This window comes from Vidua chalybeata, chromosome 3 (assembly GCF_026979565.1).
Source record: "Vidua chalybeata isolate OUT-0048 chromosome 3, bVidCha1 merged haplotype, whole genome shotgun sequence".
Taxonomy (NCBI): Eukaryota; Metazoa; Chordata; class Aves; order Passeriformes; family Viduidae; genus Vidua; species Vidua chalybeata.
This window is the reverse complement of record NC_071532.1, coordinates 39157108-39178559: the sequence shown is the minus strand read 5'-3', so window position 1 is coordinate 39178559 and position 21452 is coordinate 39157108. Positions and strand designations below refer to the sequence as shown.

Here is a 21452-nt window from a genome sequence, read left to right as displayed (position 1 = left end):
CTAGAAATCTTCCAAAACTTAGCTGGGGAGCAGACAACTTACCCTAATTATCTCTCTTCTTTATCCTAATTTTTCTCTCCTCCTTAATTTCTTATTTTAAATCTCTGAGTAATGCAAGTGCCCATCCTCACTTTGGTTTTAAATGGCTTTTAATGAAAGCTGTTTCTGTTATCAAAGACCTTTCTGTTTGGTATCATGTGACATTTTGAACCCATGTCAAAGTTGACTTTAGGAGTGATTTTTGTTTTTTCAATTCGAGGAATCAAGCATCATTGACTTCTACCCTGAAGATTTTGCTATTGATCTGAATGGGAAGAAGTATGCTTGGCAAGGTAAAACTTCAACTTTCCTTTTTTTAATTTTTAGACATTAGTCTTAAAAACCTGTAAAAATAGAAAGAAATTGGAAAATTATCTTAGTGAGAAAACACTGCACTGAGTCACAAAGGTAACGTGTTACTTGTTGTGGGGACAAGTATTTTGCAGCAGGTCTATTTTTGTAAAGAAATTAGTATGAAGAGCAAATTATGATTCAGTAACTGGTTTTGGATTGGCAATGATTATTGGTAATTTCAGCAGTCATTCTAGATTTGTTCATTTGTCCTGAACTAGAGTAATCATTCTTCTGTTTTTATGAGACTTGGTGTGTAATTGTCTTTTGTCTCCTTTGCATTTAATTAATGGATCTTGTTCTGCACAATCAGTGGCTCGTTAATACTGTGCCAAAAATACTTTGGGGAATTTAGAAATATTTTGGAGCACACATAGAATGGAAAAAGAGCTACAGCATTTATGCAGCTTTTCCTTTCTTTAGAGAATGTTAATTTCCAAGGTCTGCCAGATTCTGTGGCTGGGTGTACTTTACACTGCAGGTAAAGTTTTAGGTTTTCAGTTTGAGTGCAACAGGTTTTGTTTGAATAAAGCCACAGAAAGATCTGACTTCTGAAGCAAAAGTGTGATTCCTTCAGATTCACACTGTTCTAGCTGTTTCTTGGCTAAGGAATCTTATCAGAGCTTGCCATGCTGGTGTCTGGTTTTGGGGATGTTCTAGGTTTTTTCAACAAGTGGGAGGAAACACTGTTTTGGTTTTGCCAGGTGTGGCATTGTTGCCCTTTGTGGATGAGCGACGCCTCAGAGCTGCCCTGGAGGAAGTGTACCCTGACCTCACTCCTGAAGAGAGTAAGAATTTGGGTATTTCATTGCTACCTATGAATTTCACCATAAATGAATGAACAAGGTGTCCTTGATGTTTGGTTGGGTTGAGTTTATGACGGACTCTTCCTCAGGGGTGCTGCTGGTGATCAGAGTGATCCTCAGTGGATTTGTTTTGTAACACTTGTTCAGCTTATAAAGGCTAATGTTTGTTTCTTTGTTCTACAGAAATAACATCTGGTTCTTGTGGGTAAACTGTGGAGGTGTGTGGGGTTTAGGGTTGGTTTTTATCAATTCTGTCTGTATCTGCAGTGTTACTCTATTCTAAATTCAGCATTCCTCCACTGAACACAAGATTTCCATTATTTTACTGCCTGCCATCTGTCCTTGGGACCAGACACATCCTGCTCTTAGAAGATGTCTTTCCTATGTTCTCAGGAAATGTTCAGAGCTATCTCCTAAATCACAGTGAAACTTGGCTTTTGTGGAGGTGTCACCAGGACAGCATTGCTGGTTTGCTGCGTTGCTTCCTTCCCTCTTTCCTCTGAACTCTTGCCCTATTCCCATCATTTCTCCAGGCAGGAGGAACAGCCTTGGCGGTGATGTTCTCTTTGTCGGGAAGTACCATCCACTCTGTGACTTCATTGTGGAGCAGTACAAGACCAAGAACACAGAGGTAGGTTGCACTTGTTGTTCAGTGGAAATGGTGAGACGGGAGGTCTGAAGTGCTGCAGCTGAACTTCCTCCATAGGCAGTGGACATCCCACCGGAGCTGTGCCACGGCATCCAGGGAAAGCTCACCCTGAACGACAACGCCGTCCTTCCGGATCAGTGAGTGTGGCCTTTGGGGTGGGTTCTTGCTGCTAGAGGATCCCTCCTGCTCTTATGGCAGCAGAAATGTTTTTGTGCCCACAAGGAGTAAATTAAAGCTCCAGACAAAGCCACATGTGTAGGTCTGAGAATTCAGAGCAGGCCTGCGTTACCTCCAGCATGGAGGAAACCCCCAGCAAGTGAAGTTTGCATTCTATGGTCCCATTTTTTAACCTCTCAACTTGGCTTTTAAAGCAGCCTCAGATATCTTTAAAACTCTAATGCATTTGTTTATTTGCTGAGGAGCCTTTGTTTGTTTGTAATTTTGCCTGTGGAAGGCTGATTTTTGTGTTTAGTTATTGTTTTATGAGGTAAACAAGGCCTGGGTAATAAAAGTGCTCAGTGGTCTGGTTTAGTATGGTCATGTTTTGGCTTCTCTGCTTTTGTGTGGATGTTAATGTGGGCTGATGTGACTTCCCATTAGTGCACATTGCCTAAAAACCCCAAAACTCTGCTTTTTATATGCAAATCTGCATTACATCAGAGAAAAATCCAGGTAATGATAGCTCAGATATATTTTGGCTTTGTCTATTTAGTCTGCAGCACTAAAATCAGGGCTGTTCCCAGCTACACATACAAAGAATACTCATACTTTTAGTTTTTTAGAGAGTGCTTCCAGTTTGAGGAATGATCAGTGTAATCTTCACCTTGGCAGACGCGCACTCATTTCTCTGACTGTGCTCAGAGATACAAGCAGGTGTTCAGTGCCTCGTTTGCATTAAGTGCACAAACACTGGCTTGGTTGGACAGAAAATGTACCTCAGATCACTCTAATAAACATTTCTCCATTTTTGTAATGATTGAGAAGAGTATCACCAAGTCAGAGTTGTTCTTGGAGGGAACAGGAACAAGAAACCTTCTTCCAGCCTTGGCTTCCCTAGACAGACCCTAGAGAGTCCCCACACATCAGCTGCAAAAGAGGTGACATTAAGAAATAAGGATTTAGTCACTCCAGTGCTTTTAGAAGTACTTGGTTTAGGGGGAAAGGCAAGTTAACTTTGAAATAAATGTTTGCAGGCTTAGTTGACAGAGCAACAGATGGTGAGAAATGTGTTTGGTGGTGTTTTGACACAGGTTTTTCTCTTCACCAGGGTGGTGCAGTCTCCTGTTCCCATGCTGCGGGATCTGACACAGAACTCTGCAGTCAGGTCAGTAAACTGTGGGCTTTCATGCAAGGGTGTGCAAAGCACAGCACTCAAAACACTGAAAATCACTTGTCATCTACGTAATTTTTTTCTCCAGAGAAACACAGCTTGGTTCAACCAGAGCAACAACTAGGCAGAGAAGTAATAAATGCTGAGTTACACTTTGTCAGGACACTGTAGGAAGGAAGTCCTAAATGGCAATGTAATTCCTGTGAGTGATGAGTTAAAGGAAGGGTTTGGCTTTTCCATCTGCCACTGTCAAGAGATCAGAATTGTTCTGTGGTGCTCCCCATTTCTCTGTCACAAGGATTTTTTGTCCGGTCTTTGGAGATCATATATGCAGTCAGGGCATTGCTCTTCAGGCTGTGTCACTCTGGCTGAATTTTCCAGGAAACCATTATTCTCTTTCCTTGTAGCCTCATTCTTTCTTGGTCCTGGAAAACATGAATTCCAGCTGGAAGAGTGAGATTATTCTTCTCATCTGTTTACTTGTAGCTTTCTTGGATATAAAGCAGTGACTACTATTTCATTTTGTCTCCATTATGCAATGAATCTAATCCTCAAATACTTTCTTCTAGCATCTCATTCAAAGATCCACAATTTGCTGAAGACTTCGTTTTCAAGGCTACAGTGTTACCTGGAGCAAAGTAAGTGTCAGCTGCTAGCTTTCAAATCATTCCATTCTGATTTATCCATCTGAGTATTTGCTCTGGTAAGTACTTATGGAACTATTCTTATTGTTCAGGAAACCTGCTCCAGTTCTGAAGCCAGGTGACTGGGAAAAAACCAGCAGTGATGGCAGGCCTTGGAGACCACAGCTTGGCTTTAACAGGGACAGGAAACCAGTGCATTTGGACCAGTCAGCGTTCAGAACCTTGGGGTAAGGCTGTGGGGTTACTGCTGCCTTCCTGGGGTGACTGCCCTCCTTTTTTCTTTTTAAATTAAAAACAAGAAAGAGATGGGCATGGAGTGTCCAAGCTTAGGTGCTGGTTTTCCATGTTGGACACCTCAGTGTGTGATACTTAAATTCAATATTGCTGAAAACTGAACATTACAGTGATTTTGCAGTAATGCCGTGTTTGCTTTTTGGTTTTTTCCCCCTCCTAGAAAATTCTAAGTTACTTTCCTGTTGTTTGGGGTTTTTTAAAACTTGTTTGGTGGATGCTTGTTTGTAGGTACAATGAGAATATTATTCACAAGTGATAATTAAGACTGCTAATGAAGACAGGAATGTCTTTTAAGCTTTTATAAACAAAGAAGCTTTAAAAATTAAATGGATTTCCATATTGGGGAGTGGAAGGAGCCATGCATTTATCAGAGCCAGAGAAGAGAATGTTTTAAAGGAGACTGGCAAATAAAGTTGGACTCTGGAGTGTCTCCTTAGGAAAAGAAAATACCTTCTTCATCTTACAGCTCTGGGGGAGGTGCAAGAAGGAAAAGTACCCCCTTTTAGGAAGGAAAAGCAGAGCTGTCCTGGGGCTGCACTTGAGAACCCTCGTGCATGTCACAGTCACAATAAAAAGCACAGCTGTGCCATTGGAAACATGAGCATTTTCCTGGGAGCAGCTCCCCAGGCCCCTGTGTGTCAGGATGTGCTTGGGCCATGATCCACCAGTGCATCCCTGGCTCAGCAGAAAGAGAGGGGGCATGGGATAGGCTGGGAGGCAGCTGTGCTGGGAGATGGAGCTCACCACAGCATCCTGACCTGCTGCCTTGCCATTTCGTCCTGTAACAGGCACACGATGCCGAGGGACAGGGGCATGCCAGGGATGTACTCCAATGCGGTGCCACTCGGAGCCTACGGCAGCCCCTATGCCAGGCCCCTCATGGGCAGCCAGCAACAGATCCCCAAACTGCTGTCAAGTAAGTGCCCTCTGCTTCCTGCTTCTCGCAGCTGGGTTGGTCTAAACATCATCTCTCTTTATCTATTTCATTTATTTATCTGTGCTTAAATATGATCTGGAAAGAAGAATGTGGGGAATGGGAAGGCAGGAACTACCAGACAGGCTTTGCAAATTCATCTCCAAAAAGAGAATATTTATGTGATTTTGGGGAGGTTTTTGGGAGCCCAGCAGTCCCTGTGCTGCTGTTCCTGCTAAGTCCTGATGTGTTGTGGGAAACTCTCCAATGTGCTCTCTCTGTCCCATGTCCCTGGACCTGATCCTGTCAATGAGGCACTCCCAAGTTCTTGTCTTCATGGCACCCGAGTCCCTTGTGCTGAACAGGCATCACTCTGCAGGCAAATACCCCCCCCCAGTGCCATAGACTGGTTCAAACTGAGGAGGCTTGGAGCCACTGCTACAGGAGAAATCCCAGTTCATCTGTTGGCCTTGGAAAACTGTCTAGTGGCTTTCTTTGATGCAGGCTTCCCTCCCCCTGGGGAGTGCCACAGCCATCCCCAGTTGCTGTTCTGCAGATGTGCCTGGCAAACCTCAGAGCAATTGGTTGGGCTTTTCTTCCCTCCTCCCTGTGCTGCTTTTTCCATGAGGCAGAGGTTGCTGTGCTGCTGTTGTGTGGAGCAGCAGGAAGAGGAGCCAGGTGGAGCTGCCTTGTGGAGGCTCCTTCACCGCGCAGGGTCGTGCGCCAGCCATGCTTTCCAGAGCCACTTCCTGGCACTCTGTTTTCATGGGACACCACAGTGCTGCACGCTGCAAACATGTCCTCTGGCACTTCACTGGGTGGTGTTGTTCCTCCTCTTCTGCTAGGACTGTCCTAGGAGATTAGACTTTAATTCTAATTAACTTCTCATTTGCGCTGATTGCAGTGTCAAGTCTTTGCAACTGATTACAGCAGTGCTTGACTTAGAGTTTGGAGATTGTTTCTTTCAGTGCCTCATTATTTGGGGCCTGAGGACAGCGCATGTCCATCGAGAGGATGGATCAAACAGCCTGAGGGCTGTGTTGCTCCCTAGAACCGTTCCCAAAACCCATCCTGCTGCCTGGCTGCAGGGTCAGGCCCCAGCCTGGCCCACCTGGGACTGTCAATGCCAAGTGAACCATGTGTGCCTCAGCTCTTCTTCTACCAGGTAGAGTCAGACTTGCTTAAACCCTTGTTAGAAGAACACCTCCAGGTGGCATAGCCCTGGATTTCTGCTGGGATCGGCCTTTTGGATGTTCACCTGCCCAAAGATCATAACGCATCCTGGATTACAGATTGTGTGCATCTGGTGCCAAGCAGACCTGTGAAGATGAGGAGTGTCAGCAGCTCCCCAAACCCCACTGTAGTGAGGCTCTTGCTGAGTGGGAGCAGTCTACCTGCACAGTGTAGTTGGGAATTCACAAGCACTTGGGCCAATTTCCCCCAATAATGTTCTGCCTGGAGTCCCCAGAGGTGTTCCTAGATCTGGCAGCACCTCTTCAGATGCACCTAAGCATCTTCTTCCCTTTTGCAGTTGCCTCTTCAGTCCCCAAGTGTCTTCATCAAAGCACCAGTACCTTCAGCTGGAAAATCAAATCAGGAGAAATGGGAAGGCCTCTTGGATGACACAAGGTTCTCTCCAGAGTCCAAGTTGTGTTCATCAGCTGTACTGTTGTGAGAGAGCTGCAGTTGTGGTGTGGCCAGGCTGGGAAGCACCTGGAGCCTACACATTCCTGAAAAACCACAGCTGATGCGGTCATACTCCCCACATTCAGTGGGACTGATACAGAGCAACTTGGTGTGTGGTGTTTTCATACACATGCTGTGGTAAAATTAGCCTCCAGAAGGGCGATGCGGTCAAGCCAGGAGCCAGCTCCTCCTAAAGCGCCTCAGGGCTGGGGGTGTTCCTCACCAGTGCTCCCTGATTTGCCTTGGATGTACCAATTTTCAGCTGATGAATAATTGTCTGTGCTGATAACTTGGGGAGTCAAGTGCAGGGTGGCAGCACTCTGGGAATGGCGGATTTGGCTCCTGCAATGCAGGACATCTGATTTATAACTTGCGTGGCAGGCAGTAAACTTGTCAATTAGCTGCCTTGGAAAAGTGATTTTGATTAGTGCAATCAGTAAACACAAAATCTTCTCTTTGATTGCCACCCTGATTAGATAAATTGTTACTTGAGGAGCTGCTAGACAAGGCAGTTTCTTTGGCCTTATAGCTCTGGGAAACCATTAAGTTTTGCAGCCTAAAGAAAATATTAATTGTCATTCTTTCTCCCACTTTGTACCTTTCTGAAGTGCAGTTCACGGCTCCAGACTCTCTCCCTCCAAGGTTATTCCTTCAGTCATACAAATGAATAGGGGGGCTTTAAATGTTTTGATGATTATTTCATTGAAGTCTTGCTTAAACTGAGCTGCAGAAAGGTGTGGTTACAGCAGGAGACCTGGGTCCTTGCTCACATGGAGAGGAAGGGTCTGGAAACAGATGTTGCCTGTGTTTCTGTGCTGCTGCTGTCTGTGAAACTTGGAAATTATCAGAAACAGAGAGTCATTTTAGGATATTTTTGATTGAAAGTTGTGACACTCAGGGACTGTCCCAAACTTTTTAAAATATTTTAAGCTCCAGTTGAAAAATCTATCATTTTCCCCTAAAGCAGCATTGTAGATTCCATTGCCCTCCCTTTATATTCCAAAATAAACATGGCTTTGTGTGGGTGCAGCCTGTTCAGTCCTGGAAAAGCCCTTGAGATTCCCAGGCTGATCAGCAGGGAAGTGCCACTTTCCTTACCCTCAGTCCTGGTCTGCTTCAGGCTGGAAATTGGCTGGAAAAGAGGAGCTAAGGAGCATTGGTTGGTAGTTCTGTGTGTGCCTAGGGGTGTAAAAGCAGGTTCATATCTTGGTTGATGTAGTTGTGTGTATGGGTGTAAAGCTGAATAAATAACCCTGCATGGGGGATAAATGAAGAATTACAGGCTGGATTGGCTTTGCCCAGCAGGCTCCCGGGGAGAGCAGAGCTGCTGGGGCTGGGAATTTATTTGGTGTTCTTTTTGCTGGGGCTGGGACAGACAATCCAACCAGAGCTAGGAGAGAGGCACAGAGTTCTTTATTTTATGTTTCCCCCTTCCCCTTTCCAAGGGAGGCCAGGCTTCCATGTCCTGGCCCCTGGCAGCACGGCAGGGTATCCATGTGCCGGCCATTATCCAGCTGCTGGAACCAGCTGTTGGAATTAGGTCACACTTGAAGGCCATTGAAAGCCATCAAAGGTGTCAGTGAAACTGGAGCTTTTGATTGACGTTGGCCCCCGAGTGCTGGGGGCTGCCTGGGTGCTATTGAGGAGCTGCTGCTTTTATCCTGTTTGCTGACCAGGTTATTTAGAAGGACAACAAGCATTTAATTGCGGGCCCTGTTAAAGCAGTGTTGCTCCTGCCTTGCCTTTGTGCAGGGCTGGTTTGGGTGGCACAAACAATGGGTGAGTGGGTGGTCTCCTGCACGCCAGCACTGGGACTCTGGCCAAAGTTTTACCCAAAAAGGCTTAATTCAGTCTGATTCCATTATCTGAGACATCATTAATAGGTTTTTATTAGTATATTATCACTGCCCACAATAACTTTTAAATGCACCTTTACCATCTTTGATAATGTATTTATATTTTATTTTAATGAATGCTTTGTCCTTTTCATCCTAAATGTAACTATATTTACCTAAATGTGAATAAAACAGAATAATTCACTTTATTCCATGCTCTGGCCATTGTTTTAGTTGCCTTTATGGAATAACTTAGCCTAGTCAGAGGGAAACTGGTCCATATTTTGACTTTGACATCTTTGTTGGTCACAAACATGGTGTGTTGTGGTAACACAGTGGTGGGTGTGTATTTGAGTGCCTGTATTTTTTATATAGTAGTGAATGTACTGGTAAGATATATAAATATGAAACTGAGTTGTTAGGATGACAGACAAGGTTTTGCATCTTCAAAAATTCAAGAGGAGACACCTGTGAAGCATCTGAGCACTAACCAACACTAGCTCTAGCAATTAAAATTCATTATTCTGTGTTATGAAGCTTATTGGATGTGCTAGAGCCAAAAAAGTTGCTTTTTCTCTGTGGGCAGCAGGACTCTGTCCAAGCCAGCAGCCGGAAGCCATGACTTCGAGTGTATTTGTGGCACATCCAGCCTGAGCTTTCCTGTTTGGCTTCCCAAAAGCAGCTCTGGGCCACTCAGAGGAGTGAGCATGGCTTGTGAGTTGTACTTGCTCTCTCTTATTTTGCCATCTTGTTTTACCCTCCAGATCTTCGGCCCCAGGAGTCCTGGAGAGGTCCCACACCCTTGTTCCAGCAGACACCACAAAGGTAAGGCAGGAGGGATGTGAAACATGCCCAGGAGGGTGGACTGGGCTCTGCCAACCATCCCAATGTTTGCTTTTCCCTTCTGTGTTTGGAATATTGTGGTTTAAAATTGTGGAAGTGATTCTATATGGGAGGTTTTTTGAGTTAATTAATGTCCAAGATTTATTGATATTTTGAGAGCCCACTATGTGGTGTTCATCCTTTAAAAGACTCTAGTGCTTTGTATTAAAAAAAAGGAGGGAAAAACACTTTCCATTAAAACTCAGGCTTCAAAATTAACTTTACTGTTGGTGCTTTGGTACTGTTCTTGGTTCTTTGGCCTTTATCTTATTGAAGCTTTTGAGATACTATGAAATTGAACACAGAGAGCTTAAAACTGCATTAGATTTTGGACAGGCTAAACAAATTTCTTTTTAGGAGGGCTGCGGAGTTTAATGAGGCATAACTAATGGTGTTCCACTTTTATCATTCCTGTGCCACAGCCGCAGCATTAGCACAGACCAGCCATTGATTCTTGCTACAAACCTCTTGAAGTCCTAATCAGCTTCTTTGGTACAAGTTTTTCAGGCCTGACAAGCCCATTGTAGGGCAGTGTCACTGTAGGTCAGTAGTTATTAGTTGCCACTGAAAACAGTTGCTTTAACTACTTAGGGCTGAACTGAATTAAATGCAGAAGGGACTCAGGGAAGGATTATGGAATCTGCAGCCCAATAAGTGCCATCGAATAGAAGGAATGTGACATGGTTTGATAATCAGGGATGTTTTACATGCGTCTCCTCATTGATGGCTTGTGTGTCCTCTGGTGGGGTGGGCTCAATAAACCCAGGCTACCTGTGTCAGCTATGAATAATGACATTTATTTATGTTTATGGAAGAGGGAGAGAAGTTCTCCAACGCCCAGCTTTTTTTTCCCCTGGGTTTATTTGCAAATGTTTCACCATTGAAAATATGGGCTTTGGGGGAATTTATTGAGCTCTCCACAGTCACTTTCCATGGCAACCATTTTGATCCTCACTGAAGTAAGCCTGGCTCCCTTGTCCTGTGCCTCCTCTGTGTGGAATATTGTAAGGCAAGATTCATTCATAATGCAAACTTTAATACTGCTTGGGCCATGGGAGTTGCCACTCCCACCCCTTAATTAAATCCAATTTATATACTTTTATTTGTGAAGGACTGCTGCAGGTCTGTCACTTGTCACTGCCTTTCCTTTGTTACACTGCGCAGGGTTTATGAAAAGCTCTGCCAGCACTGAGGATAAGTAGTTTTTCTGTGTTCTTGGAAGGTTTTGGATTTGGGGAGCAGATCAAATGTGCTCAGAGCTGGTGTTTAGTTGCTGTACAGAGGCAAGCACAGAGACTTAAGCAGAAGGTTAAACACAGAGACACTTGGTACAGGAGGAAGCATCTGAACCTGTTGAAGGCATTTTGAGTTTCCTATTCTTTCCTGGGAGCTGCTGGTTCCCCAGACTGCTGCCCTCTCTTGCTGCTGCAGCTCTCCACGAGCAATAGGTGCCGTGGAGGAGAGGAGCTAAGGATTTCTGCTCAGGGAAGGAAGGAACTGAGGGAGAGGTCAGCCCTGCTCTCAGCCCTGTGGGAATGGAGTGGGTGGGCAGGAGGCTGGGATATCCTGGATTCACCACTCTGAGTAAGGGATAAGCAAGGAGCCCTCTCCCTGTCAGGTGTTCTATTTCAGGGATGGAATGGTGCAGCAGAGGCTAAACTGGCTCTTCCTTCCCAGGCCGGGGAGGAAACACCAGGAGTGTAAAGCTGCTTCTGTGCAGGATTTCTTGCTTTTAAATCTAGTGGTGCACTTTGGTGTGCAGCAGGGAAACTGAATTTTGGGGTTCCTCTCCCCTGTCCTGATATTCCTGGGCACTGCAGAGGTCCTTTTCATGCTCTTGAGCCACACCAGAGTTTATAGAGAGAGATTTGCTACCTGGCTGATGGAAATGTGTCATCTGGTTGAATAGATCTTTTTTGCTTAACCTATTCATAGAAATAATTTCCTAAGTGGCTGCGGGGTGAAGACAGGAATGTTTTTCTGTGTAAATTCTCCTGAATTTAGCTGACCTGGCTGAATGGGTTTGAGTTGATATAACTCTGGGTAGTGCCTGTGGGTAACTGCCAGTGCGAGCTCCTGGGGTGTTCCACATGGCACAGTTCTTTTTTTGATTACAGCTTTGCTGTGTACAGATCTCCACCCTCAGGTGATTTAGATCACCAACCAGTGCCCCAACAAAGCAGTGATGTTAGTTGTGTTGTGTTTAATTTGTTAAATATCTCAACTTTTCACTAAATAGCTGTTTAAAAGTTTAAACTCTGTGCCAAATAAAAATGAATGTCAAAATAAATTTGTGTCAAACTTCCCCATTCCAGGCATGGAGCAAGAGCTGGCCTGTGAGCCTCAGTTGTATTTATCACCAGCCCTTGTTGTAGAGGCAGAATGATTGTTAATGAAATCCCTGGAGCTGGGGCTGTATAGGTAATTCCCTGTAGTTTTCCTTATGGCTGAGCAGTGTATTTTTGCTGGAGAGTCTGTTGTTTTCTAGGAATCATGAGGGAAAAAAACTTAGTACACAAAATACTAAATCAAAAGAAGCGAGTATGAACAAAGGATGAACTTAGAATGTTGATTTTTGAGAGTTTAGTCCCCACAAATGTAAAGTGCTCTTAGCTTTAACTACAGCATGACTCCTTCTGAGGGGTGGTGTGTAGTGCAGTAGGTAAACCTGGGTTGCATAGCCTCTGTTCTCTGCTGTCCCCGTCTCCCTCCAGGCTGGCCCTGCTCTGCTCAGCCAAGTCCCTCTTCAGCAGGGGTCAGGAAGGATTAACTGTCTCCACTCTCCATGTTTTTCCCTCACAATATTGTATTGTCCTGCAGGACCCACCTGCTCTGAATCCTTTAAGGAATTGTCCCTCAGCTGTGTTTAGCTGTAACAACCGGATCACGGCTGTAGCATTTCCCTAAATATTTTGAATCAAACAATATTGGTTGTGTTCTACCTGTTGCTTTCTAATTATCATTTTGGAATGGGTACTTGAAGGAAATGAAAACATTTCTTGCTATGGGCAATCCGGGATGGCAAACTGGGCCATAATGGATGTTGGATCTGCGTTCCCATATAAACTGTACACCAAATGTCAGTCAGCCGGTGCCAATTAGTGCTTATGTTGCTAGGTCACCGTGGTCAATTGAAAACTGCATCAATAGAACTTGAAAAGGTTTCTTCCTGATCAGACCTCCTGACATATTGAGCAGAATAATGGATGGGAAAAAGCAGCCAAGGCCCCTACCCTAGATTCCGAATGCTCGCCGTAAGAATTCATTTGCAACCTGCAATTAACTGGGAAGAATGGGCTCCCAGAAAGAGTCTGGACGTTCAAAGAAAGCCCCTAGCTCCCATGTGGCACATGTTTACTCCTGGGATGCTAGGGAACCTTTGGGATCGGCAAATCTGCCCCTGCAATAAAAGGTGCACGGAAGCCTTCCAGGGAACTGGAAAAATCTGCTGTGTGCAGCAGAGTTTGCTGCTCGTGGCAGTACAGCTTCCAAGCTGTGCCGAAGGAAGAGGTCAGCAAAGCGGCCTTTAGGAGGATTTGGGAGGATATTCTCTGCTCTTGGTTTCTCACTAGCACGTGGCTGTCCATGCTCAGCTTGGAGACAAAGGCAGGAGTGTGTCTGTGCTATGGGATGCTCTGCAGGAGCCCAGTTCTCCAACAACTCCCTCTGCAGTGTTGTTTCCTTGCACAGAACCGCCGGAGCTGCTCCTCTCCTCGCCTGGAACCGCATGCTGCAGTCCCCAAACCAGTTCCAGCCAGCTCAGTACCAGGGGCTGGGGCCCATGGGATACCCACAGAGACCCGAGGACCGCATGGACAGGGGCAGACAGGTAGGAAAGTGGGGGCCCCATGTGATATGCTGTGTTCCCCTCCCAGCCAGTTCTTTCCCCTCCTGTGGCTGTGGAGTGGGAGTGTGGCATGGGCAGGCATTGCTGAGCTGGATTTAGTGTCACTGTGTCGCCACACACAGGTAGGTGAATACCCAGCCTTGGCCAGCCCTTCTGGCTGTACCCCTGGCACAAGGCCCGTGCTGGGACTGCACCACCAGTGTCCATGAAATGGTCACTCTCCTCCTGGAGCCTGAGGCAAGCATTCCCACCAGTCTTCCTCTTCCACAAGGAAATCTGCCCACTGGACCTTTTGGGTTCTCTCCAGCATGTTTTAAATGTAGATTCTTACAGCTTCCTGAATTTCTCCCCTGAAGTGCTTATTGGCTTTCTTGGAGCTGAAAAACTGCTTAATGCAAATGTTGGGCTCTCATAGCCAGAGGAATAAACATGTGGAATTAGCTCTGTGCAGTTAAAAGGAAACAAGCAATTGTGAGGAGAGAACCTCATTCAAAATTACAGGTGATTTGATCAGCCATTCATGAAAATGCCACAGAGTGAAAATGCTGCTTGAAAGTAGCAGGTGACTCTGCTTAGAGAATTTTTTCTGGAGGGTGTGATCCCAGTAAAACATGATCTGCATATGCCATTGTACCAGAACTCTGGGTGTTTACACTGCTAAACACTCATTTTAAATAAATTTTGGATATCTAGGTTGAACTCCTAGTTCTACTGCTGTTTGTGGAAATCAGAACTGTGGGAAGGTTAGTGACCAGTCCCAGGGAGGAGGAGGTAACAACCCCATTGCCTTGTCCTTTATGTGGAAATTAAGGCACAAACTGTTGGAAATGTGCCTTCTGCTGGGGCCTGATTCAGCTCAGGACAAGCCACTTTTTAATCACTCCTCGTTTTAATTTTCTCTCCCAGCCTGCTCACCTGCCCAGTACCCAGATGTGTGTTACATGGCACAGCACCAGTACAAACCCTGCCAGCAGTGGGTTGTGACTGGAGGCAGAACTCAACAACAAGGTTCATAATCACAGGGAAATAATGGGGCCTGAACCTTGACCCAACCAGTGGAGCTCTAAAATACATTTTAAATTTGGATGAGGTGCATTGATAGGATCAGATTTCAGAAATCTTTCATTTTGTGCCATACAGGTTTACCCAAAACCCCAGAGCCTGCGGAATAAATCCCTGATTGCACTAATCCATAGCAGGGGCTGCTGTGCTCCTGGGTAAAAATTGAGGGAGGATCTTTGTGCTGCTGGAGTCTGTACAGGGTTTAATTAGTCTGGGAAATGGACTCTTGGAAAAGTCTGTCTGCCATGGCACACCCTGCTCTGCCCTTCATCCCAGGCAGGATACACCTGTTAAAGGAATCTGTGCTTGGAGAACTTAATTCCCAGCCTTAAATTGTTGTGCCCAACAGCTGGAATCATGACGGGGAGTGGGAATGGTTTCCCAGCAGGGTTTGCAGTGGGGGCCCAGGGAGGGTATCCCTGTTAATTCCCCATCCACAGCCTGGGTAATTTTGGGGTCTTGCCCAGAACAGAATTCCCCCAGTGCTGGCATGGACCCACCTGCGGGTGCAGAAAACATTAAACCTAGCAGTGACAACCCTTTTTATTTTTATTCACATACATGATGAGTTCATGATTAAGCAGAAGTCTTTTAGCTCCAGTGAATTTGCTTCCTTAAAAAATTCCCCTTGCAGTTGTGCTGCAACTGTTTATCTGCTTTTAATTTTTTTTTTTTTGCTTTTTTTCTGTTCTTGTTATTTTTAAATGAACTTTCAGATGTCATTATTCTTTTGAGGCTGGAGTGAAATTAAAAAGTACCTGAAAGGGTTTAGGGTGCCAGCCTAATCATTGAATGTGGCCTTGCTGCCTGAAAATTTCAAAGCTTTAAAGCCTTGAAAAGGGATTCAAGTGGAAGTGGTGACATGTAGCAGCATAAATAATTATCTTTGGACCCTTTCACCTCTGAATTCTTTTTTTACAGCATACAGAACATGGTCTGAAGAGGTTAATAAACGCGCTGCCACAGAGTGCTTACAAAATTAATGCAGCTGCGATGGATCTGGGGGGCTCCTTGGGGGTGGGGCTTTGCTGCCTTCCAGCTCTCCCAGAGAACCAAAGAATGAGCTTGCTGGGGTGGTGCAGGTGTTGGGCAGTTTTATTCCAGCCCAGGGCAGCACACAACGGAACATCCACATCCACGGCTGCTGCAGTGCTCCCAGACCTCCGCTTTGTCCTTCCCTGCTGATGGTTTGGAAGAGTGTTTTAAGGGATGTAGCCAACTTGTTTCCTTTTTAATTGAGTTCATCAAGCCTGGGAACAAACCTTCCCTGCATGGGCAGGCTGCAAGAGCCTCCCTGGCAGGTCTGCTCACCGGCTTGGCGGTTTCCGTGGTTATCCCAACTGCCGTGTGCTGTGATGAAAAGAGATTTCTCTTTTAAAGGAAGGAAGCCCCTTTTTCCCTCCACACCCAAAATCCCTGAGTAAAGACCAAACCAAGCCTGTAGCTGGTGTCAGTGCATCACCTTTAATTAACTTGCTGGTCTCTGCAATATACCAGCTTTGGAAATCATTTTAAATGCTTCAGGGGGGCTCTGTGAAATTTTCAAATGGATTTTTTCCCTGGATACTTGATGTACCAAATGCCTGAATTTAAGTGCAAATTTGGAGCTATTTCCAAAATGGGATTTGGATCTCTTTGACCTCTTATTAAAGCAAACAAATACTTCTGCAACAAATACAGCTTTCGTTTTTCCTTAAAATACTTTTGTGTAAAAATGCTGAGTGTGAGCTGCCCCATGTCCCTGGCTCCAACATTTGTTCCTTTGCTGCAGACAGAGCACAGTAGAGGTGTCACAGGTGGGAAGACCCTTGCCCACGATGCTGGCTGGAGGTAGATTTATTTGGGATTCCAAAGCTGGTGCTGCGCAGCTCTGCTCTGCACCAGGGGATCCAGCCCTAGCCTGTGTTTCTGGGAGACTCCACAGCCGTATGAGGGATGCTCAACCCTGCCCCTGGCACCTCTCCGTGCAGAGGATGTTTTGTCTCTGTTCCGTATGGCACCTCGAGCTCACCCCACTTGTTTACTCGTGCTGCTAATCCCAAAAATAAATGCTTGCTTTTGTTTGTTTGTTTGCAGGCATACGGCCCTGGGAGGCCCTACCCGCTCCCACCTCCCGCAGGAAGGTACAGCTGGAATTAGGTCCTGCCTCCTGTTTTTTTTTTTTAACATGGAAAACGTCCGGGTTTTTTGCTTTTGTTCTTTTTATTATTTGTGGGGCGAGAGGGGGGGAAAAAATGAAGTTGTTAAGCACCATCCCTGTAGTTTTTAAATGAATGCCTGTTTTAAATGTGCACATTTCTAACGGATCTGATGATGATTTTTTGTGAGGGACTGGAAAGAGTCGGATGAGGTGGGAGTGCTGCATTGTTGTCCTTAAATATCCAAGCTGTGCCGAGTGCTGCCTGCCTGAACATCTGAACTCCAAACATCTGAACTCCAACCATCCTCTACTCCACACATAAGAGCCTGAAAACAGACATAGAGTTGGAAAGAATGCCCAGAAATGGGATTTTATGAACTCTCGGGGCAGACCCAGCAGGCATCCAGCAGTATTGAAAGACACAGCTCCTTGGCAGATGCTTCCTTTGGTTTTTTGGACTCTGAAGTAAAACATTTCAATTTTTTTGATATGTGCCTGTTTCTGTTGTGGGTTTTGTTGTGGCATAACCAGGCAGGGGCCGTGGGTTTGTCTGTTTGATACCTAATTTAAAATGGCTGCGAAGGGCAGAAATTCCATTTGTTTTTAGCACTCTTTCTAGGGATTTTCTGTGTGAGTGTACCAAATCAGTAAATATTTTTATTTGCTTTATAAAGTGGCTTTTGAAATTCTGAGCAGTGGCGTTTGGTTAATTTCCAGCCCCCTCCAGAGCCTGTTTGTATCTTTTACCTGTGTGCACACATTCCTGTTGATTTATTGGAAAATAATTCCTCCCAATCTCTAGCATTTAAAATCTTTGTTTAATTAAAAAAAAAAAAAAACAAAAAAAAAAAAAAAAAAAAAAAAAACAAGGAGAGCATCTAGTTCAGCTTTCCCTTTGGACTTTGCCATTAAATCCAGGTATTGTGTAAATCAGTAAAGTTCCCAGCCCTGCTCTTGCCCCGACTCCTTGATGCTCCCTTCTTTCCAATCATCTGGGTGTTAATCACTAGCAACTGGGGGGAAAGCCCTGACAGCCCCATTTAACCTTGGAAGGAAGAAATCATCAGCCTGGATTCATTATTTTCAAGTGATGGAAGGTGGAGCAGAATTCTTCATTGTGATGCAGCATTGCTGGGGCTGGGAGCCGCCAGCCCTCCCCAGGGCCTTCTCCCATGGCTGGGAAAAGATTGGGATGCTCTAAAAGAGCCATTTTGTTTTTTCAGCAGGACAAAACCAGCTCTGAGGGCGAGTTTTCATGGGAATGGGCTGGAGGAAAGAGTGGGGTGGGTCACCTATGTTCCAAAGGTCGATGGACCCTGATGCTGGTGGCTTTGTCCCTTCCTCCTATTTTTTGGGGCACAAAAAGTCTGGGTAAATATTTGGGGGGCTGCTGTGGGAAAAGGTCATCCCTGCGGGGTTCACCTTGCCCAGCCCTTCACCCCCTTGCAGTCTGATCCCGAGTGGAGCCAGCCTGGGCCCTGGGAGCTGCACTGCCCACTCAGATCCTTGGAGCAATGCTCAGAGCAGCACACTGGCCTGGGGGCTTCGTTTCCTCGGCTCTGATGCAGGGCTGGGATGCAGGACCTGGCCGGGCAGCACCATCCTTCCTGGGGCTCTGCTTCAGTTGCCTGTGCCTCCAGCTGCTGAAGGGCCTGGGGGTCACCCTGGGACAGCAACCCTGTGGAGCTCCTCAGGCTGTTTTTCTGACAGATACAATTTTTTTTTCCCAGGCTGGAGCTGAGCCCTTAGATTTAACAGAATTTGAGGGGGAAACCGCTCACCAGGCTGGGCTCAGCCCCACTCCGGACACTGAGCCATTTCCCGTGGGACCCAGCAGGGAGAAAGTCTCCCTCATGGAAAGGGGAGGGAGCTGGGGCGGGGGGTCGTCTCTGTGTGGCACCTGCCGGGAGGGGAAGGGAGTATCTTTCCAGAAGAACAGTGGAGATTTCCTTCCTCTCCAGGTTCCCGCATGGGGCTTGGGGAGGGGTCTGGGAGCGGGTCTGTGGTCTTGCAGAGGCCAAAATCCCGATTTTCCACCTCAGAATCGTTCCTTCGTGGCACAGCCAGGAGTGGAGCAGCCTCCGGGGCTGGGTAGCCCCGCCAGGGCTGGGGTTCAGCGGGTTCCCCAAGGATGGGGAAGCCTGGCAGGGTGGGGGGCACAGAATTCAATTCTTGGCAGCCGACAGGGAGGCAGAAAAAGGGATTTTGAGGTTGTCCTTCAGTCCATACACCGAGAACGAAGCAGCTGACTCGTGAGAACAAGGCTTCCTTTTATTGTTTAAAATAAAATTAAAATAAAAAATAAAAGAAAAATTGCCGGAAAGTCCCGATGAGCGTTTCCCGACGTGCGGGATTTCCTCGGAATGTGATGCGGGGATAAACCCCGCTCCAGCGCAGCGCATCCTCTGGCCCCGGCTGCTGCGGGGTCCGATCCCGGCGGGAAGCGGGGTCCAGCCCCGAGAATCCCTGGGCTCTCCGTCACCTCCGCAGGGCTCTGAGCTCGTCAGGAGCTGAGCCAAGGGCCGGGGGCTTGAGGTGATTCCGCGGGACGCGCGCCGCGTCCACGCACGGGCATTCATTAACTGCGCGGTATTTAGTAACAACGAGAAAAACGGGTTTTTCCCCTTAAATCCGAGAACCGGCGCTCCAGGGCTCTCCTGCCACGGCTCCCGCCTGAACTGAGCTGCGACTCAATTTACCTCGTATGGAGATAAGAACGGAATGGCATTTCGGGGCATCCCCACGAAATTAATTCGGCTGAGATGAGTTGCGCTTCAGAATATTGTGGCGCTCCGCGGGGCTGTCGCGGTGCGCGCTGGGGCTCCCGGGCTGCGCTACCGCCGGGGAGAAGGGCCAGGCCGGAGCGTAGCCCCGCACTGCCCTGGTTGTCCCTGCTCCGTCGGGAGGAGCTCTCGGCGGCCGGGACACGGAGGCGCGGACACGCGTGCATACCAACACTCATACACATTCACACTGACCCATACTCACGCAAGCACTCGGCGCTGCCGTCGGGGCCGTTTGTCCAAAACCAGGAGAGACTTAAAAAAAACTCGAAGGGAGGCCGGGAGGGGACCGGGGGTGGGGCGGCCGTCGGCGATCCCCGCGGGCACCGGGCAGGGCGGAGCGTCCGGTGCCGGAGGAGCGGGGCTATCGGGGGAACACACACGGGACGCACCGATTACCACGTCCTGCCGTAGAGCAGGTTGGGGCTGACCATGCCGCCGTTGTAGTCGAGGCCAGCCGAGTCCAGGGGGGCCAGGGGAGCCACGGGGCCGTTGACCGCCGGCGGGCTGGGTGACAGCTCCTCTAGGTCGGCCGCCTGCCCCAGCGAGCCGGGGTGCGGGTGCGCAGCGGGCGCGGCGCCGGCGGGGGCCGCGGGGGCGACCGGGCCGGGGCCCGGGGTGCCGTTGCCCGGCGGCGGGCAGGGTTTGCCATCCTTCACCAGCACCGGCACGGCCACGCGGCGCGGCGAGGGCTGCTGGCACAGGCCGCCGCCGCCGTCGGGGTGCAACTGCTGGGCGGCCGCCTTGTCCTTGGCCTGGCGCTTCATCTTGTAGCGGTGGTTCTGGAACCAGATCTTCACCTGCGTGGGGGTCAGGTGGATCAGGCTGGCCAGGTGCTCCCGCTCCGGTGCCGACAGGTACTTTTGCTGCTTGAAGCGCCGCTCCAACTCGTAGACCTGCGCCTGGGAGAAGAGCACCCGCCTCTTCCTCCGCGGCGCCGCGTGCAGCGGCACGATGGCCTTGGCTCCCTCTGCGATGCCGCTCAGGCCGCCCATGCCGGCCACGTTCATCCCCGCCGACGGGCCCATGAACCTGGAGACTGAGCGGGACGGCCTGCTCAACGCCGGACGCCGCCCGCCCCGTCGGGGCCGCGGCTCCCCCTGCGCCCGGCCGCCCCCCTCCTCCTCTGCCGCGCCCCCTGCGCCCGCACTTACTGCTGGAGTAGCGGGGGTCGCCGCCGGGCCCGTACCAGCCGCCGCCCGCCGCCGCACTGCCCCGCATCCCCTCGGGGTAGGCAGGCAGCTCGCCCACGTTGCCCAGCCCGCCGTTGCAGTAGCCCCCGACGGCGCCGTGCGGGAACTGCGAAACGCCGTGGGGCATGTGATAGGCGGCCGCGCCCGCGGGAACGTGCTGCGGGACGGCGGCGGCGGGGGCCACGGACGCCTGGCGGTACGGCCCGAGGGGCGCGCCCAGCCCGCCCGCCCCGTCCATGCCGCCGAACTTCTTGTAGCTCTCCTCCATCGGGCTGAGGATATCGGTGACCGAGAAGGGCGTCGTGTGCTTGGGGCTCAGCGACATGGCGCGGCGGGGCGGGACGCGACGGGCCGGGCCGGGCAGAGCGCTGCCGCCGGCACCGGCGAGCCGTCCGCGGCGGCGGCCACCAGCCCCGGGCGCCGGTAGCTCGCCGGTTCTTTTAGCCCGGCGCCGGGTTTACGCCAGACGCGGGGGGGCGGAGCGGCGGCGGGCGGCCCCGGCCCCTCCCCGCCTCCCGCCGGCCCCCGGCCCCGGCCCCCTCCTCCCGGCCATTGTCCTGCGCCCGCCCGACGGCTCTTAAGCCCGGCCACGCCGGGGCAGCGCTAAAGCGGCTCCGAGCGGCCTCGGCCCCGCCACCCTTGCCCGTAAGTACATGCCCGTTCCCCCGATCCCCTCTCCACGGTGCGCAGCCACCCCCGGGCAGAGCGTCCCGGGGCGGCGCGGCTCCCGCCCGGCCCCGACGGCAGGAGCCGGGCAGCCTTGTCCCTTCTCCCGCCGGGCCCCGGCGCTGCACGGCTCCCGCCCGGCCCCGATCCCGGCCCCTCGGAACCGCTGTCTCGGGGTGCGAGGCCACCGGGGCCCCTTTAGGGCTGATGCTTCGTTTACGATTGTGTTTTCGGGTTTTTTTTCGGTCGTTCTTCGTTTGTTCGTTGGTTTTGGTGCAACGAAAGGCTCCCCCGGGGCAGCCCGAGTTCGCGGGCGGGGTCCGGGCCGGCTG

General features: G+C 49.1%; 2 protein-coding genes across 3 annotated transcripts in view; one reads left to right on the top strand and one right to left on the bottom strand.

Moving 5' to 3' along the window:
- The window catches only part of XRN2 (5'-3' exoribonuclease 2), a 32681-nt gene extending 15511 nt beyond the window's left edge, over positions 1 to 17170 (top strand). The window contains exons 20-31 of one of the 2 annotated variants that reach the window (XM_053937191.1): positions 260 to 332; positions 1095 to 1178; positions 1730 to 1827; positions 1903 to 1982; positions 3113 to 3169; positions 3745 to 3813; positions 3912 to 4046; positions 4902 to 5029; positions 9312 to 9372; positions 13120 to 13258; positions 16415 to 16461; positions 16667 to 17170. In XM_053937191.1, coding sequence (XP_053793166.1) covers positions 260 to 332; positions 1095 to 1178; positions 1730 to 1827; positions 1903 to 1982; positions 3113 to 3169; positions 3745 to 3813; positions 3912 to 4046; positions 4902 to 5029; positions 9312 to 9372; positions 13120 to 13258; positions 16415 to 16461; positions 16667 to 16715 — 1020 coding nt within the window. In that variant the 3' untranslated portion in view covers positions 16716 to 17170. Of the gene's footprint in view, positions 1 to 259; positions 333 to 1094; positions 1179 to 1729; positions 1828 to 1902; positions 1983 to 3112; positions 3170 to 3744; positions 3814 to 3911; positions 4047 to 4901; positions 5030 to 9311; positions 9373 to 13101; positions 13259 to 16414; positions 16462 to 16666 lie in introns of both variants that reach the window. The other variant, XM_053937190.1, reaches the window with a different exon arrangement.
- A 1558-nt stretch (positions 17171 to 18728) lies between these two features.
- NKX2-4 (NK2 homeobox 4) lies at positions 18729 to 20805 on the bottom strand. The gene is made up of 2 exons (XM_053938347.1): positions 20416 to 20805; positions 18729 to 20300 (listed from the first exon to the last, which is right to left on the bottom strand). Exons 1-2 carry the CDS (start codon positions 20777 to 20779, stop codon positions 19657 to 19659), a joined length of 1008 nt encoding a protein of 335 aa, XP_053794322.1. The 5' UTR covers positions 20780 to 20805; the 3' UTR covers positions 18729 to 19656.
- Between the last annotated feature and the right edge of the window lie 647 nt (positions 20806 to 21452).